The sequence below is a fragment of the Kryptolebias marmoratus genome, linkage group LG24 (assembly GCF_001649575.2).
Source record: "Kryptolebias marmoratus isolate JLee-2015 linkage group LG24, ASM164957v2, whole genome shotgun sequence".
NCBI classification, from domain to species: Eukaryota; Metazoa; Chordata; class Actinopteri; order Cyprinodontiformes; family Rivulidae; genus Kryptolebias; species Kryptolebias marmoratus.
The window spans coordinates 968,745-986,366 of record NC_051453.1 but is presented as its reverse complement, the minus strand read 5'-3'; the positions used below and the strand labels follow the sequence as shown (position 1 = coordinate 986,366).

General features: G+C 36.4%; 1 protein-coding gene across 1 annotated transcript; it reads left to right on the top strand.

Moving 5' to 3' along the window:
• Positions 1–5,773: 5,773 nt before the first annotated feature.
• On the top strand, positions 5,774–14,900 carry LOC108243577 (regulator of G-protein signaling 5-like). Its single transcript, XM_017429127.3, has 5 exons — positions 5,774–5,929; positions 6,460–6,573; positions 7,986–8,047; positions 11,096–11,262; positions 11,456–14,900. The coding sequence occupies exons 1-5, from the start codon at positions 5,886–5,888 to the stop codon at positions 11,618–11,620; spliced, it is 552 nt and encodes a 183-aa protein (XP_017284616.1). The 5' UTR covers positions 5,774–5,885; the 3' UTR covers positions 11,621–14,900.
• The last annotated feature ends 2,722 nt before the right edge of the window (positions 14,901–17,622 follow it).

Genomic DNA, 17,622 nt, shown 5'->3' with positions numbered 1-17,622 from the left:
CTCTGAATGGTTTGTTTATTTATTAGTTGGTAAAATTAATCTGTGTGAAATTAAAAATTCCCAAGCTCGGTCTGGCTCATGTCTTTTAGATTTCCATCTCACAGGGTTTTTTTAGAAACAGTTTGCTTTCAGTGTTCTGTATTGAATATAAATTAAGTATCCAAATAAAAAAAGGAGATATGAGTTAGTCTGTAGACCAAACATAGAAATATAGGAGTAAATGTAAATATTGTGATCAGTTCTGAGGGATGAAAAAGGTTATTGCAGTTAGTTGTCCTGAAGACGGAAAGAAAATTAACACTGAAAACTGTTTTTTGTTGTTCTAAAATAGAATGTTTGGACACAAAAGATTAATGAGGCTCATCTTAATAAAGTACACATAATGACACTCTCATACAACATTAGATACATTGCTTTCTAATAACTTCTGCTGAAGATCAGAATTTCGATCTGCATGCAGACTGAGAGAAAATTGCTTTCTCACTTTTTATCTTTGTTATGACTCGGCTGAATAATAACATTTCCATCCATGATTAGAAAGTCAAGTAATGGATGGAAGATAAAGACTGAGTAGTCTGGAGAGTAATAAATGAAACAACACTGAAGTTTGCTTGTCTTACTTGATTAAATGTCACAAAACATGAGTCACTTTTACATAAAGACTGTGTGATTTGGTGTTAAACCAGTTTCTACTTTAAACCACGCATTCTGAAACAGATTTTATTTCCCTCACAGATGTGATTACTTTTATTCTTCTTGATTTAAGCTGATCCAGTAAACGTGTCTCTCAGTTACCAGCATGCCTGAAAGGAAACAACTGATGTCTAATGAAAGCAAGGTCACTTACGTGGATGGAGAATGAGTTTTGTCAAAAAGTGCTTTTGAAACTTGTCAGCATCTTTTGTCATCAATAAATGTGATTTTTTAGAACCTGGAAGACCCAACGGATGTCTCCCTGACAATCCACGTCAGTATATGAGTCACAGCACATTGAATGACCCTGATAAAGATCAAATTTGGTTACAAAGCATTCGTCAACCTTTCAATATTTTTCCAACTTAAAATAAAGGCATTTAAATATATTTTTCACAGACTCCATAAAGTGCGTTTTATTTATTTGTTTATTTTGGCCACTTGCTTTTTTACAGGCACATGCCCACTTCTTTTTTTACTTAAAGCAAGGAGCCTTGATTGCAACTAAGAAAAGGCTGAAGAATCAACAAAGCACCTTTGTGAGACTTGTTCAAGGACCCAGCAGCGCTTTTAAATCCTTTATCCTATGAATCATTTTAACAATAATACACAGAAGGTACATGCTGAATTGCATTTTCTTTGAACATACAGCAGAAATGCCAAGAAAACACTCCAGGCTATCTAAAGGAGACCAAGGTGGCATTTTCTTTGAACGTACAGACTGATGGCCTTTTTTCTTAGATTTTCTCTGCTGTATAAATATATGTAATGTCTCAAAGTGCATGAATCAGGACATTGTAAGCACGTGTGAATGCAAACTTATGCTAACCCACTTTTTACCTCCTAAAAAATCCCAGCAGTCAGACAAACTTCTGCAGTTTTTGTCAATTTTTATTTCATTGTTTTGAAGAAAATAAATATTTGTAATAAAGTAGTAGATAAATTTAACACCTGATCTTTGTCTCCTTGGATTCTGGAGCAGGGGACATCACTGCATTTTCTCTTTTTGGTGATTCAGACACATGCAAGACATCTAAAGACATTTAACGTGTTCATAAACCTGTTGGCTAAAATCAGACTAAATTTGATCTAACAGTAAAAGATTAGTAGACCTCTAAAATCAGATGATGATGTCAAATATAACTCTGCATTTATCCCAAGATTGACAGGAACAAATGAAGCCACTCAATTAGTGTTTAAAATGAAAACTCTAAATTTTCAAACAACTTTCATCTTCTACTGAATTATTCAGCCACATTGACCACTTCTCTGCATCTTTTTTCAAATCCGACCCAGGTCGCTTTCATATGTGGTACTAAATCAGATAAAGATTTGATGTTTTTCAAAGAGACCTCGGTCTAAACTGTTATGTCACATTTCATCTGACTTTTAAGTCGCTGACCATGCAAAAACAATCCAACCTGAACATTAAGACCTGCAGTGTGAATGGAGCTTTACTCACTTTCCTCCATCCATGAACTCAGGGACAGTTTATTAGTAAACAAGTAAATTAGTATACATTAGTATACAATTTATTAGTTTATTTTAACAGTTTAAAGTCTAAAACATCTGTCTTGCAGTAATTCTTCATTAAGAAACTGTCCTGACTCAACATTTGATTAAAGTTAGCAAATGATAATAAATATTAGCATTTAATCCACAAACATCTTAACTTTACCAGAACTAAAGTGCTGCTGTCTGTTGTTTCTGTCTGTTGTCTTTTACCTGGGTTATAAAAATTAATAATTTCCATATTTCTGTTGTTCATGTTTCAATTATTCTAAACTCCAAATCTGACCCTTTTGTTAACCCTCTGTGATTAATTTCTTCCTTTATGAAAGTAATCCAGCCTCCTCCATTAACCTCATCTCAAGCTCGTCTGAAGTTGGAGTTTCCTTTAATCACTAAATCTAGATTAGATTTAAGCCATGTTTCCTGAATGCAAATGATATCTGGGCTTTTTATACATTTTTTAAAGAATTCTTTAAATTCCTGTCAGTTTGCAACTAAACTCCTGGCGTTCCAGGAACATAAGATGCTCCAGGTTTCCTTATTCCAAAAAACACCTCTGCTCCTTTCACATGTAATGGAAAATTTTAATGTTTTTTTTTTTAATAGTAACATGTGTAACAATAATTATGATTCTTGCCTGCACAAGTGAAGACTTAATTAAGTTCTTCTTCTTCTAACTGTTATGTTTTGTGTCAGGGTTTGAAATGCTTTTGTTCTTTGTTCTATGTGGGAACTGAGGAAGACTCTGATCCTCCCTCACTCCTCCCTCCTGGAGTTCTGTATAATCAGGAACAAAGCTGCTCAGTAACTCTGTAAAAGTGTGGCTGAAAATGATGTAATGAAGCCTCCCTATAAAAGCGTATGTTGTTTTTCTTTTGGGGCTCTTCTCCTGACTGAGTTCAGTGAGCCGGGTCTCCGAACGCTCTTTTGCCTTCGGAATAAAAATTTTTTTCAAAGTCAAAGATCGATCTTTCTCTTGATTCTTTGAAACAGACATCTCACTACTTGTTGGTTATTTTTTGCCGCTACACACAATAATCTTTTTTTTTCTGTTTTGTGTTTTACTTGGTCTGTACAGTTTTTTTACATATGCAATGAACAACATGATCTTTTCCACTGTGACTTGTGTAATTGTTCCATCTGCCTGTGGTTTGGTGTTCATACTTGTTGAACTCTTGTTTCTGTTCTTACATTCTGTACTTTTTTAACAGCTCCTACCAACTTATGTTGTTGATTGTTTTCACCCTGTGTTGTCTTCCACAGTTACAACATTTTTCTGGTTCATTTTCTGCACATATTCTTTGTATTTGTGATGTTTTTTTGCAGCTATGTGTCCATATCTTTGACATTTGAAGCATCTGAGTAGAGGATGGGTGTAGGGCCCAACCGGAAAACTCAAGAATCCTGTTTTAATTCTTGCTGGAAGTTTAGTTTCTTTCAATTCCAACATTACTGGCGTATGAATTCTTTCTCCATCAACATTTTATAATAATCTTGTTGCTCTGCTGACTTCTGTATCACAAATACTCCTTTTAAGTTTCTCCAAGTCCTCATCTATTGGGATGCCTGTCATCACTCCCTTTGTTACTCCATTTCTCCAGTAATTTTCTTCTCTTGCACATTCTTTTTACAGATGTTTTCAATGTTAAGGACTTTGTTTTTCTGCTCTTTAGTTTTCATATAAATCAATACATTTCTATCTTTAAGAATTTTTTTGTGAAAAGTACTCTTGCCTTATTTTTTAGTTCCCTTGACACACCTCTGTCGGGCTTAGCTGTATATGTTCATCCTCATCCTTGAATTGCTACTAATAATTTTATTAGTAGTAGTAGTAGTTCCATCAATTGGTAGTCTGTTGCCTCTTTTTTCTACTGATTATCCCTCCTGCTTCCACCTGATCCTGATTTGTCTGTCGTCACACCTGCCATGAGTTTGCCGTTTACTCCCTCAGTGTATAAATGAGTCCAAGTTGTTAGCTGCCAGGTTTCTGCTTTTGTTTCTGTCCTGTCTCCTGTGTAGTTTTTGCTTCTTGTTCTTTTTCCATAGCACTATTTAGCTTTTATTCTGGGTAAACTGCTCAGCAAGGTTTGAATGGAGTAGTCATTTGCTACTTTTGTTCTCAAATCCTAAATGTTCTGACAATTACAAGCAATATCAGGAGCTTGTATTAAAAATCAGAGCCAACATGTCATTGGTCAATGGAAATTGCCTCAAGTTAAAGTTTATTAGGTCTTATTTGTGAAGATATGAGCAGTTTACATTTTGTTTGAATGTAGTATATTTCCCCCCCTCCTGTCACATGTGTGGATGTTTTTATGTGCTTTAATGGTAACTGTTTTAAATAAAGTGAATGTTTTGTTTCTTTAAGCTCTGTCCAGAGCAAACTTGACTCCCAGAGTTTGCACTGCAGAGTTTTCATGGCAACACTGACAGTCAGAGTAGAGACCACCATGTTTGTGTGACGTGTATCCAACCAATAACAGAAAATTGATTTGTTTTGTTTATTAATTCTGAGAAACATTTTACAGTATATTGGTAAATATATGCAAAGTAAAGCAACCAGTGATGTCTTGCATGCATTTGGAGAACCTGAGAAAATATTAAGCCCTGCTAAGGTCACTATTAGGTCAGCTTTGATAGTAAACATGTATTAAATCAGGAAACCCACTCCATAACCCATAACTTGTTCCAACAAACTAAGGCTGATTACTTGTGTGGGTTTTATTGTCGTAAATCCAGCCTCTGTTAAATTTTGAGTGACCCTCTTGACGTTTAGGACCAGATAACACAAGTACTTGTATGACAGATAAATGGACAGAGCTTTTTATAACTGGAGTTGAGACTTTTTGGACCTGGCACCAGCCATCAGTGGAATAGCAGCTTACTTTTTAGTCCCATTCAGTGGGTACCATCCTCTGCACGTTGAGCAAAATAGAATGAAACATCCAATAAAATTCATCTAAATAATAAAAGGATAAAAACTTGTTTAATTGAAAAGTTCCTTATTTAAATGTCAGATTAAAATCAGATGTGGTGAAATGATTTATGCTCATGTCAGTTTTATGACAGTTTAAACTAGAAAAATGTTCCACACAGCTGCTGTAGTTTAGACAATGTTGATAAGTCTGCCTTCCGTTATTAAAACAATCTGTTCTTGGGGAAAAGGGGGTCTGTCGTTCTAAATATACCAGCAGAAAACAGAAAAGAACAAAAACAATCTGGTATTCATCATAAAACTCGACGCAAAGCAACAGCAAGTTCACAAATGAATTCCAGTCAAAGATTTATTCTTTTTCTTTCTTTTCTTTTGTGAATTATTATAAAGTATAAATTTATGAGAGAAACATCTTGGCAACAGATAATATCAGTGCAAACCTATGTTCCTTTTCTGCATCCTGCAGAAGCGTCCGGGATCTGTTGGTTCATTTAAAGATGAAGGCAAACACCCATCCACATGTGAAAACCCACCCTTCCTGATTCAGGATCCTCCGCTGCCCGTGCTGTACACATTCCAGTCTGATTGGCTTAGCTGCTGGCCTCCAGCCCAAAGGGTGTCTGTATAAAACTCCCCATGAGCTGGAAGCCAGAGTCAGACAGTAAAAGGAACTCCCAGAAACACGCAGAAGACCAACAGGAAAACAGAGTTCAGACGAACACACTGCAACTGACGGCGCTGGAAAATGTGCAAAGGATTAGCTGCTTTACCTCAGACCTGCCTTGAACGGTGAGACCTGCATCATTACCTTTCCTAGATTGTTTTTTTTTTGCTCCCATCTGTCATCAATATTTTCCATCTGAAACCATCTAAAAAGTGAAATAAAAAGTCATGTCAGAACTTCCAACTTTTTACATTAGATTATACTTTTTGTTATTCAGTTTCAAAAGACTTTTGACAGTAAAATTATGGTTTTACAAGCATTTCTGCTGATTTTTATAACCATTTTTGTTTTAACAAAAGCTTAACTGCGGATTACATTCAGAATTATTCATCTTAAATCAATCATATGATTTAGTCAAGTTTTTAAACATATTGGAAGTAACTGAATAAATATTAGCATTTTAACATTAATCAAAATTGTAGGTTTTGGGTTTTTTTACTGCTCTTTTATTAAAATTGTTTAACAAATCCAAGTTTTCTTTGTTTCAAATGATGAATCAGTAAAGAGATGTACTTTTGAATATAATGTCCACGGCATGTTGGAAAAGAAATAAAACAGAATCATAAACACTCTGCTTCGACTTTGTTTTCCTCAGGGCTAAAGAGATCAAGACAAAATTGGGAGTTTTGCTGCAGAAGCCGGAAAATGCCATTGATTTCATCATTCCATACCCGGAGAAGGTTGAGAAGAAGCCGGAGAAGCTGCAGAAGTGAGTGTTTGTTCAGGGATGAGCGTCTGTGAGGTGGGCAGCGTTTGCCTGAGCCGTAACCAGATAAATCACGGTAAAGTGGGAGAACAGAGCCCAGAGCAGTCGCACGATCTGCTGATCTAAGGAGATTAAACCTGAGTGAGCTCAGATGGCAGCCTGAGATGGTACAAAGCAGATGCCTTAAAAAGCACCAGCATAGAGAGGGAAATTAGGCACAGGATGTTAAACCTCATTCTTTTTTAAAACTTGTACTTCAGTATTGTGAAAGAAACTGGATTTACCCATTTCTTATCTTACTAATAAAACTGTTTTAATGAAGCGTGTATATATAAAACCTGCTGGAGGGCAGATTTGATGGAAGACACTGAGCCCTAAGCTGACATTATATTTCTGTTTAGTTTATATTTTTCTCACAACGTTTTTGACCTTTGTATTTAGATCAGCTCAGCAGATTGTAATTAGTCATCAGGGCCCCTGCAGTTCAGAACAGAACGGCTAATTATGTCCACCCATTAATCTCTGATTTGATTTCAGCTGTTTGTGAACATATGGGAACTTTCCACCCTGCTATAGCAAGAAATTTAGTCTTTTATTATGTCTTCGCAAACTTTTGTACAGCGAGTCCAGATTTAGCAGGAGACCCCAACGGGTGATTGCAACACTTGCTGATCTCTCCAACTGATTGTCAAACATGAAAAACGAACAGAGGCTTTGGAAAACTTACCTCAGAGACGACGGAAGGACCATTGTTTAAGAATTGAGTTTCAACTTAAGTATTGATAGCACCTCTTTGAACTTGTTCAAAGAGCAAACTTCGCCTTGAAATCCTCTCTTGATTGGAATAACATGTACCAGACACAGTATGTTTCCAGGAAATGTTTTCTAGGCTTCAGTCAGTTGGGAAAACACTTGGATCAAATGTAGATTCATACCTTAAATGTGTACTGTACAAGCCAATAGATCCCTTTTTATTTATATTTTTACAATTATAAAAAGTTTATTCATGTTCTGGGTGTTCAAGAAAAAAAAAACATTTAAAGGTAACTAAGCAAACAAAAGTTAGTTTTTAATTGAAAATAGACAAAAAGAAATACAGCTTGTGTCCATGACGGAGACGCGTCGAACTGTAAGCTGTGGTGTCTCTCATAACTCATAAAAAGCCAGTTTTAGAAGCTTATTGTGAATAAATCTTCCTATAAAATATTAGTCGTTTAAGTGTTCTCCGTTTCAGCAACACCTATTAGCCTCCATGAATGTAACATTTCATCTGTTTTTCTGCTCCGTGCCGTCTGTCTTCCATCACAGGACAGTTTCACACTGACAAGGAAACTGTTTGTTTGGTTTCCAGTTACTTTTATCGCTTCTTCTGCAGCTTTTTGACTGAACAGAGGTCATTTTGTTTCTTTCCACAGGCCTGCTCCTGAAGAAGCTGTTCAGTGGCGTGAGAGTCTTGACCAGGTCCTGAACAACAGCTGTAGGTCTCTTCTTTCTTTTTGTTTCTGTTCTTGATTTCTCACTGATTGTGAGACGATTAAAAAGCTTTCTCTGCTAAATGCATTTTCTGTTTTTTTTTTTTTTAAACACTTTTTTTCTCTAAACTTCTCTATCTATCTGTGTGTGTTTTGTTGCTACTTTTTATCCTTTTTTGTGTGTTTAAAAGCTTGCACCTTATAGATCATACAGTAACAATTTTACCATCTGAAAGCACAAAATACAGCACATTTTCCGTTTCAAATCAGCTCCGTTCTGTGCACTGTGCTGTGCAGAAGGAAACACAAATAGCCATAGAAGGTGTAAAGAGCCTCATTATTTAATTCAGGTCAGACCATTATGTAATGTCCAGGGCAGCCAGTGCCCAGATAGGAACACATGGCTCCCCTGATGTCTGGAGTCCCTCTGACAGCTTGTTGAAACAGGTACCATGCAGGGTTTGGTTTCCATAAAAGCTTCACAGCGTGTGCACTTGATTAGACCACCAAATGACAATCCTGGTTTAATTGGCTGATGGAGATGATGCTGATTAGGGTTTTTCGTAACCTCATGCATGTAATTGGGCAGCGTTCTTTCAGCCTGAACTCAGAAAACAACTAAGCCCTTCTTTTCAGGCGGGCAAAAATAAACAGCTAAAAACTGAAAATGCTTGCAAATATAGATTATTTTCCAAAACCAGGTTTTTACTACTTAACGGTAATGAAGTCCATATAAATGTAAACCTTAAAATACAAAACAATACAAATTAAAAGCCAAGCATTCCCAGAGTTTTGGACTAAGATCATCTTATGTTGAGAAATGATGGAGTTATAGCTGTCTTAATCAAACCTTAAAAATAAATTTATGCACAATCTCATGTGGTATCTTGTATGATCTGTTAATAATAGATTTTAATCGGCTATAATTACTTTAGATGTTGACTAGGAAACATGAAAACAATGACAATGAGGGTGAAACATATTCAGGATCACCATCCAGATCAGAAACCAACTTCTTGCTCCAGTGTTTACCTCAAAGTGCTGAGAACACCTAACAGGTGGATTATTAACGCTAACAATTAATGGTATTTATCCATACCTGTAAACTCTCCAGCTGATAAGTCACCTGTGTTGCCTCTCTGCATTAAAACATGTCACTGATCAGCTCTGTGAACACAAACATTTTCTCTGCAGAGCACCATGGGTGGCAAAGACCCTCCTAAGCTGCTCAATTCAAGGCAGAAACAATGTTTGTTCAGTGTTTGCATGCTTGAATTAATGTGTGCACACAACTGTGCGTATAACAACCCACGAAGGTTACATCTGTTGTGGTAACATCTCTAGGGAGAAGTCTAACTAACTTCACAGTGTTGATTTATTGCACAATTGCTGCTACCCGCTGTGCCATCCTGATTTATCTACATGAGATTTTGCGAAGTTATTCTCTTTTGCGTTGTTGGTTCTCGTGGGAGTCTCAGCGAGTTATTTTCTCTCATGTATGGAAGCTCTGCGTCATACTCTGATTCGAAAGTCACAAATTACACAAATATGGTGTTTTAATTTCAGTTCCCAATTCCATTTTTTTATTTTTATTCGTTAACAATTCAACTTATGGGAGGACAAACAACTGAAATCCAGAGGAGTGGTGCTCTATAGTCATTGCAAGGCTGCTTGTCATTAGTGCGTGTGCATGTGTGCTTCTCCTGTTGTTTGTCCTTGTACTGAAGGTTTATCAGAAGGAAAAAAAAGTAAAAGTTGCAGCTTGATTACAACTTTGTGCTATTTTGAAGCAAGCCATTTAGATTGCAGATAAAAGCTGAGGTCTTAGCAGAATGTTTATCATCTGCAGCACATGCTCGGTCAGACAATGGCAGCTTATGCAGGCATTGTGTTAAATTACAATAGCCTCGACTGAAATATGTGGTTGTTTTTTAAAAGCCTTGTTTTGGGACAACCAAAGAGTTTTTGTGTATTTTTGGAAGTAATCATTATGTTATGTTCATATTATTAAACAGATGTTTTGTTGTTTTATTTGGTTTTTGTGATTGTTGTAGTTTTAAATCATTTTCACTCATTTAGGTTATATGAAATGTTTTAAACCAACTAACTGCCTGAAGTCAGGCAGGAATCCCGGACTGTGATGTTCCCAGATGGCATTAGGATCTGAGAACAGGGAACAGGTGGTCGTATGCACTTGAAAGACGAGGAATGAAAGTCAGCCGTAGGAAGACAGAGTGACACATGTGTGAACGAGAGGGGGGCAGGTGGAGCAGTGAGACTACAAGGTCAGAGGTCACAAAGATGCAGGACTTCAAGGATTTCATCAGCTGAGGTCGTCGGGATCACTCTTAGAGATGTCTCCTGGGTGCCTCCCCATGGAGGTTTGTTCAAGCATGTCCCACCGAGGAGACCCGGGTCCAGAACGCACTGATGGATCATTTGTGCTGGGATCCCCAGAAGGAGCTGGAGTGTGTTGCAGGGCAGAGGGATGTCTGGGTTTCCTCCCTAAACCTGTTGCTTCCTTGGCCCAACCACAGATAAGCAGCAGAAAAAGGATAGATAAATAAGTAGATAATTTGAAAAACAAACTATTGAATTGATTAAATATACAAACCAATTCCAAACAGTAAATGGTGACTCAAGTATAATTACTTTCTGTCTCTGCAGCACATTTATTTAATTAATATAACTAATCATGAATGAAAGCTCTCATTGCTGTGATTTACTGATTAACTTTAGTAGATGACATAATATATTAATCCCAGTTGCAAAGTCTCATTTTCCCCTTTTTGTCTTTAGAACAAAAGCTGAAAATACATTTTCACTTAGTGACTGTATTTCAAAAATAGAACTGATTTTACATTTGTGATTCATGCTCTTTTATTTAAATAGGTGAAATGCTTCTGTCCTTGTGGTGACATTAAAGTCACATTTGTTTAAGTTTAAAGACATGGCTTTAGAGATATATCTGTTGTAGTTAACATAAAAAGTTAACTTTTATAATGACTGGCTGGGACTCTCTAATCTGGCATTTTTCCATCTCTTCCCATCAGACGGTCTGGCGGCTTTCCGCTGCTTCCTGCAGTCCGAGTTCAGTGATGAGAACATCGAGTTCTGGATGGCCTGTGAGGATTTTAAGAAAACCAAGAATCCTGTAAAGATGGCTGCCAAGGCCAAAAAGATCTATGAGGACTTCATCCAATCAGAGGGGCCCAGAGAGGTCAGTGACTCCTCGTCACTTTAACTCCGCACTAAAAACGTGTGAAAACAATGATCCTCCCTGTTTTAGATTTATCCTCATGATAATTAGTTTCATCAGCATTAATATCCAATAACGTCTGTCCTTTTCTCCACCTCCTTCCTCTTCCTCATGAGTCCCTCTGACAGCAGATGTGCTGTTTTCCTCTCCTCAGGTGAACATTGACCACTACACCAAAGATGTGACCCTGAGGAACCTGGTGGATCTCTCCCCTTCAACCTTTGATCTGGCCCAGAAGAGGATTTATGCCCTGATGGAGAAAGACTCCTTCAGCCGTTTCCTGCGGTCTGAGCAGTACCAGGAGCTCCTGGTCAACTAAACCCAATTAAGGGTCTGCAGGGAGGTGGGGAGGTTTCAAACAACAGCCATTACCTTCTTATCAGAATCAAATGGGTATATTAAAACAGGTTTTTCTAAAAACATCATCATGTAAGACTGCCTCGTAACTGAAGAGAGGAAGAGAAGTCATTGTAACGTCGGGTCCATTTGACCCGAAGGCCACGGGAGAGTTAAAGGTTTTTCTTACAATAAACAATAGATATTTGAATTACATTTTAAATTCAGCAGACCAAAAACAATTAACAAATAACTGAAACTGCTCTTTGAAAAGGCCCCACCTCCCCACCAAATACACACACACAGTTTTTTGTCTGAATTAAAACTATTGATAACATTCGTTCACAACTTAGCGTTCTCAATTCTAAATTTAATGTATTTAATAAACACAATAAATGCATCAAGAAACATTAATGTGCCAGAACACATTCTTTCAAACTTTGCCAAATATTGGACTCCTTAAATCTGGCATGTCCATAAACAAACTGCTGAGGAAATAATTCCTTGAAATAAAAAACTCAACACACATTTGTGCATCAAGGTGTTGAAATGTAAACGGATTTATCTATGAGCAGAACCCAAAGGACATTTTGGATGACACGTAGGATTTGTTTCTGACTCGGAGCAGAAAAAAACGAGCTATCAGCTTTTTATTTCTTGGTGAGAGAAGAAAATTATTAGATTATTTTCTTTCAGTATAGTGCAGTGTATTCTCCCAATCAACACATTTAATCTGTCATACCAAGCAGAGGATGTCTCATTCTTGTACTGAGGTGTAAGTGGGCCTGTTATTTACTGATTCTAAAGGATGAAACCTGCTTAATGTGCATCCTTTCATTCATACCCACAGGAACTGAACTCATCAGTTTGACCATTAGATTTTGGTTAAATAAACACCGATACTACCTGAGGAAAACACTGCTTAGCTTCCCTTTTCTATAAAGTGAGACATGATCAGCTGTTTAACACAATCTGTTATTATTGGTCAGAATTTAAACTAAATTAGTTGAAAATATGACAAACGCTGCAAGTTAATTTACTGAAATCAAAATGTTGATCTTATGTGTGAAGTAATGTTAAATCTTTTAAAAACAGAAGATCTTCTGACATCTACTCCAGATATTTTTAAAGACAGTTTTCCTGCTGTTCGCACGCCCTGACAACACAAAAACTGACTCTTTTTAAGAAAACATGGATTTAAAGAAAAACGATGTTCAGCATAAACATTTTAAAAGTTCAGATTTTGGTGTAACTATGTGGACTCAAGATATGCAGCTTTTGTAAAAAAAACTGCATATCAACCTATTTATGCAGGCCCACTGCCATTCTGTGGCCTAGAAACTAAAACAACAATAAACATGATTTTACCTGGTATTTTTTACATCTGTATTACTTTATCCTGATCTCACTGACCAGGTATTGAAATGGTCAATAACTGACAAAAAGTTGTAAACAGTATAAATTTACCCAAGCTAAGAATGATATTTCTCTGCATTTTGTTGTAAATGGGGACATTCTCACCATCTAATGGCACAGTATGGGCCTTTAAGTGTTTTAAATGAATAGCACGGACAGAGGTTTTAATATAAATTTAAAAAAATAACATATCTGTTAAAAAAGTATCTGGAGTAATGTAGATAGGGCCTTTGTGTTTTAGATGGCAGAATGTAAAGACTGGTTTATCTGCGGTTTTACTAAGACTCACATAACAGATATATTACAAATCATATATATTACTCCTGTTCTCAGTGGATGAAAGAAACATAACTCATCACTTTGACCACAAAAGAAGCAGGGAACAGAAGAGAGGCAATAAAATACGAGGATTTTTTTAAATATTTCAGCAAATTCCAAATATTTTGTCCTTTTGGTTCTATATCATAATAGAGGAATTGTATCAATGCAAAGCACATAACTTACTGCTTGACTGTAAGACTTGTTTGGTTTCACATTATTAGAACCTTTGGATTGTCACCAAACTCCACATTTTTGGTTGTAATTCTTCCTTTGGGAGCCATTCTTCAGAACAGTGCTGACTGGTTGGTGCAGTGGTGTAGCTTTGTGGCCACCACTGAAATGCAAGTTGCTAAGATGGGAAAATCAAGGAGGAGAGAATCTCAGAAAACTAGGAGTAAAGAAGCAGTGGTTTTAGACAAAGAAAGCTGTTTTTCCCCATGCGATAATGCCAAAGATGTCCTGCATGTATGCATGCCAAGTAAAACATGGGAGACAGAACTGTACGGTTTGCAGCACTTCTTTTCTCTTATTGTGCAGAAACTCACCTAATATGCACTCTGAATTCTAAATCAGATTCAGAACCAGTAAAAATATATGAATACTAAAATAGAATCAGTTCATATATATTATTTACATGTCTGTTCTTCTTTTGTTTTTCTCATATTGTCAACCATAACTTTACTTCACTTGTTATCACTTTAAACCAGAACTTTGTGTTGGAGTGCAATGTTTTAAGTGTTTTATTATATACAGTTAGCTGAATGTAGCAGTCATGAAGTGGGGTCATATTTACTGTTTTGTTTTCATTATATTTAGCAGAATCATTATATGTTAACCAACACAGAAATATCTATATATTCAGCTGTTTGAGTCCTTATTGGTCCCTCACTGACAAAAACTATCCACATCAGGCATGTGATTTCTTTCCTTCTTATCTGTTGAATTTCAGAACTTACTGTTTAAAAGTGCTTTGAAACTTACAACAAACATTTCCTTTTCGAACAGCACTGACAAACGTTTACAGAGGCACAGATTGGCCAGTCTGATGTCATAACGTGAACTGTCACAGGTAAAAAAATCCAGACCGATAAGGACTTAAACCTTGCTGAGTATACATTATTGCATGTAGTCTTGCATGTATGTTTTGTAGTGGATCACATAAAATATATATATAAATATATGCATACGATTTCTGAAGATGTATTTTTTTATGTGTAAATATCTAAGTTATTCTAAACTACAACTGAATGAGTAGAAAGCAAAGACTCTTCTCAGGGCCTGTTCAATGTTAAAATCTGACTATCATTTGTCACTTTGTTTGTCTTTATTAGGTAACTATAAACAGAGTTTTGTGTGTGAAGATTTATTTGTTCTGATTGGAATAAAAAGCATCAGCATGCAAACTATACATGAAAAACTCTTAGAGCACATACACAAAGGGTCAGAATTTCATTGTCATTTTATTTTTCTTATTAATGACTTAATAATATAAACATTTCAGGGTTTAAATAAATTCCTTTTTAGCACTCATAATGTTTACTAGGTTTACTGTCCAATTACATTAATCATTTGTCAATCATAGCCAACAGTATGGGTTTAAGGTGGACAGTTACATCAGGGATTAGCTTCTTGTTTTAATGGTGATGGACAGATTGACAGATGGCAACAGTCTCCATGATTGTTTATGTTTTCAGGTAAGATTATGATCCATAGTGAGAGTAGGGAGCAGGTGGAGGAGAGTCTGGGGAGAAAAGCAGTGGTAGTCAGTAGAAACAAGACAGATTACATGTGAGTGAATGAGAGGGAGACGGGTGGAACAGTGAAGGTGCAAGGAGTAGAGGTACTTCATGTGGATGAGGGTCAATCTCTTAAATCAATTAGATGAAGCATAAACGAGGTGAAGAAGAGAGTGGGGGAGATGGAGATGGGTGTCAGGGGTGATTTGTGACAGAAGAGCTGCGAGAATGAAAGGAAAGGTTTAGAAAATGGTAGAGACTTGTTACAATGTTTGGTTTGGAGGCTAAATGGACAGGTTAGAAATGATACATCAGAGGGACAGCTCAGGTTGTGGAGTTTAGAGACAAAGCTACACAAGTGAGGCTAAGATGGTTGGAAGATGTGCAAAGGAAGGATAAAGGATATTAAATATGAAGTTACCTGGGAGGAAAAGAGGAAGATCACTGAGAAGGTTTATGAATGTGATTATGAAGGGTTAGTGTGACAGAAGTGGATGGTGGAGGCAGATGATCCACTGTAGTGAACCCTAAAAGGAGCAGCAAGTAGAAGAAGCAAAACAGAAACATGTTTATGTTAAATACAAACGTTTGGAATAGAACTCGCTAAAAAGAACATTGTTCATCAAAGTGTCCACAAAAAGGCAAACATCAATTTCTGTCCTACTAATGAAAACACTGATGGGTATTTTAATGTACTTTACCAGTTTTACCATAAAACATGAAGCACATTGTTCCAATCTTAATGGGCTCTGCTCTAATTTGAAAAAGTCCTTATTTAATAACTGTTTCAGAATATGGCTTATTCTGTCAAATTCAATTCAAGACAAATTACACAGACTAAAAGAAAATAAACCATTTAATTTGATTTAGTGAGTTTTATTTGTTTGTTTTTGATGAAACTGTTCCCAAGACTGCAACTCATTCTTACAAGGAGCAACCAACAAATTCTGAAAAAGTAAATATGACTGGAGTTTGTTAACAATACAGAACGAGAAGGGGAAAATATACAATAAAATAAAAGTCTCCAAGGAAATGCATCCAATTCCATATCTCTGATAACTTTTAAAAGTTCATTTCCGTTTTTAAAACCCCTCTTCTAAATAAATTACTACAGCAAATAAGAATGTGAGTGGTCCGTAGACGAGTGACGAGTGGAGCGGAAACAGATGCAACCAAGAATCTGGCTTCTGGCTAACAGTGTCACAGGCTTCCACAGACGCAGTTCTTACTACCACAGTTCGTAGAATTAATGGAAAAGGTCACATGCTTTTGGTCCCAGAAGGAGGTTAGTGACATTTCTGACAAACCCTTTGTTTAACTCATGTAAGTGCACTGGACTGTCACATTTACTGGAACCCTGTGGTCTCACAGTTCGGAACTTTAAAACCATTTTTAATACTAAAATGTTCAAATTACAAACAAGACGTTTTACATTCTAATGAGCATTTATTCCTGTTTATGAAACAAATACAGTAGATGGTTATGAAATTAAATCTCTAATGTAACACTTCATAAAATGCACAGATGTTTGTCAAACCCCAATCACAGCCCACTTCCTTATTTACATTACCAACAGAAGGATGTTGTCTTCTTCCTTTAAAATTAATGATAGGTATGTGTGGTAAGCATTTTATAAATATATCATAGAAACATTTTTCCATCTGCAGAAACTGTGTGCAAAGTTTCTCTGTGGAAACTTTACTTGTTTTATTGGTTTGGATGAATGAAGGAGAAAGGCAAAAGCTGCCTGCAACCCTGACAGGAACAAGAAGGTAAAGAAAATAAATGGATGGTTTGCAGAACCTAATTACAATTTTCTGTTCCAAGAAGAAGAAAAGTTGGCAAATTACTTAATTCTGCATCACAGAACTAACTTTGCAGACCTGACTTGCCCTGTCGCAGGTGTTTTCTGCTCTGCAATTTTTCTCCTCTTCAAAATCATGCAGCAGCTGAATGATAAACAATTTAATTTCATTTTTTATCAAGTCCTTGCAAAAAGCAAACATGGAAACATGTTATTTCCACCCTTCACTGACATCTAGGTCCAGATTAAAATGTAGCTTTCTATGCAAAAAGGGTTTGTTGATTAAATAAATTCAACTTAGAAAAAAAAACCTTGTGACCCAGTAGAAAAATGTACTGATGTACTCCCTTTCTTCACTTTATTCTCTAGATAGATAGATAGATAGATCTTTTTTATTTTGTATATTTGAATTTGCTTCTTACTGTGTGTTTTATTGAAGTTTTGACCTTCCCTTCATGTCACTTTGAGCCATTTTAAAACTATTTTCTGTGACATTTTCAGAGTAGCAGTGCTCCTCTGTAAAACAGACAAGCTTCCGGCTAGCAGCTTTCCAGCTGAGCTGATCTGCCCACTGGGTTAAAAATAGTCTGTGTTGATGGATTAAGAGCATAAAACTATACAATTGTGTTTGTTTACTCAAGCATCAATAAAAGACAAGAGGGTGTGGGTGCTTCTGAGCCACGAGTGTTCACTTAGTTCCTCATTGAT

Excerpts from the sequence above, each read along its gene's own strand:
- LOC108243577 (XM_017429127.3), top strand. The coding sequence starts at position 5,886 with ATGTGCAAAGGATTAGCTGCTTTACCTCAGACCTGCCTTGAACG. Across the intron at positions 8,048-11,095 it reads CCAGGTCCTGAACAACAGCT|ACGGTCTGGCGGCTTTCCGC; the intron begins GTAGGTCTCTTC and ends TCTTCCCATCAG. Across the intron at positions 11,263-11,455 it reads AATCAGAGGGGCCCAGAGAG|GTGAACATTGACCACTACAC; the intron begins GTCAGTGACTCC and ends TCCTCTCCTCAG.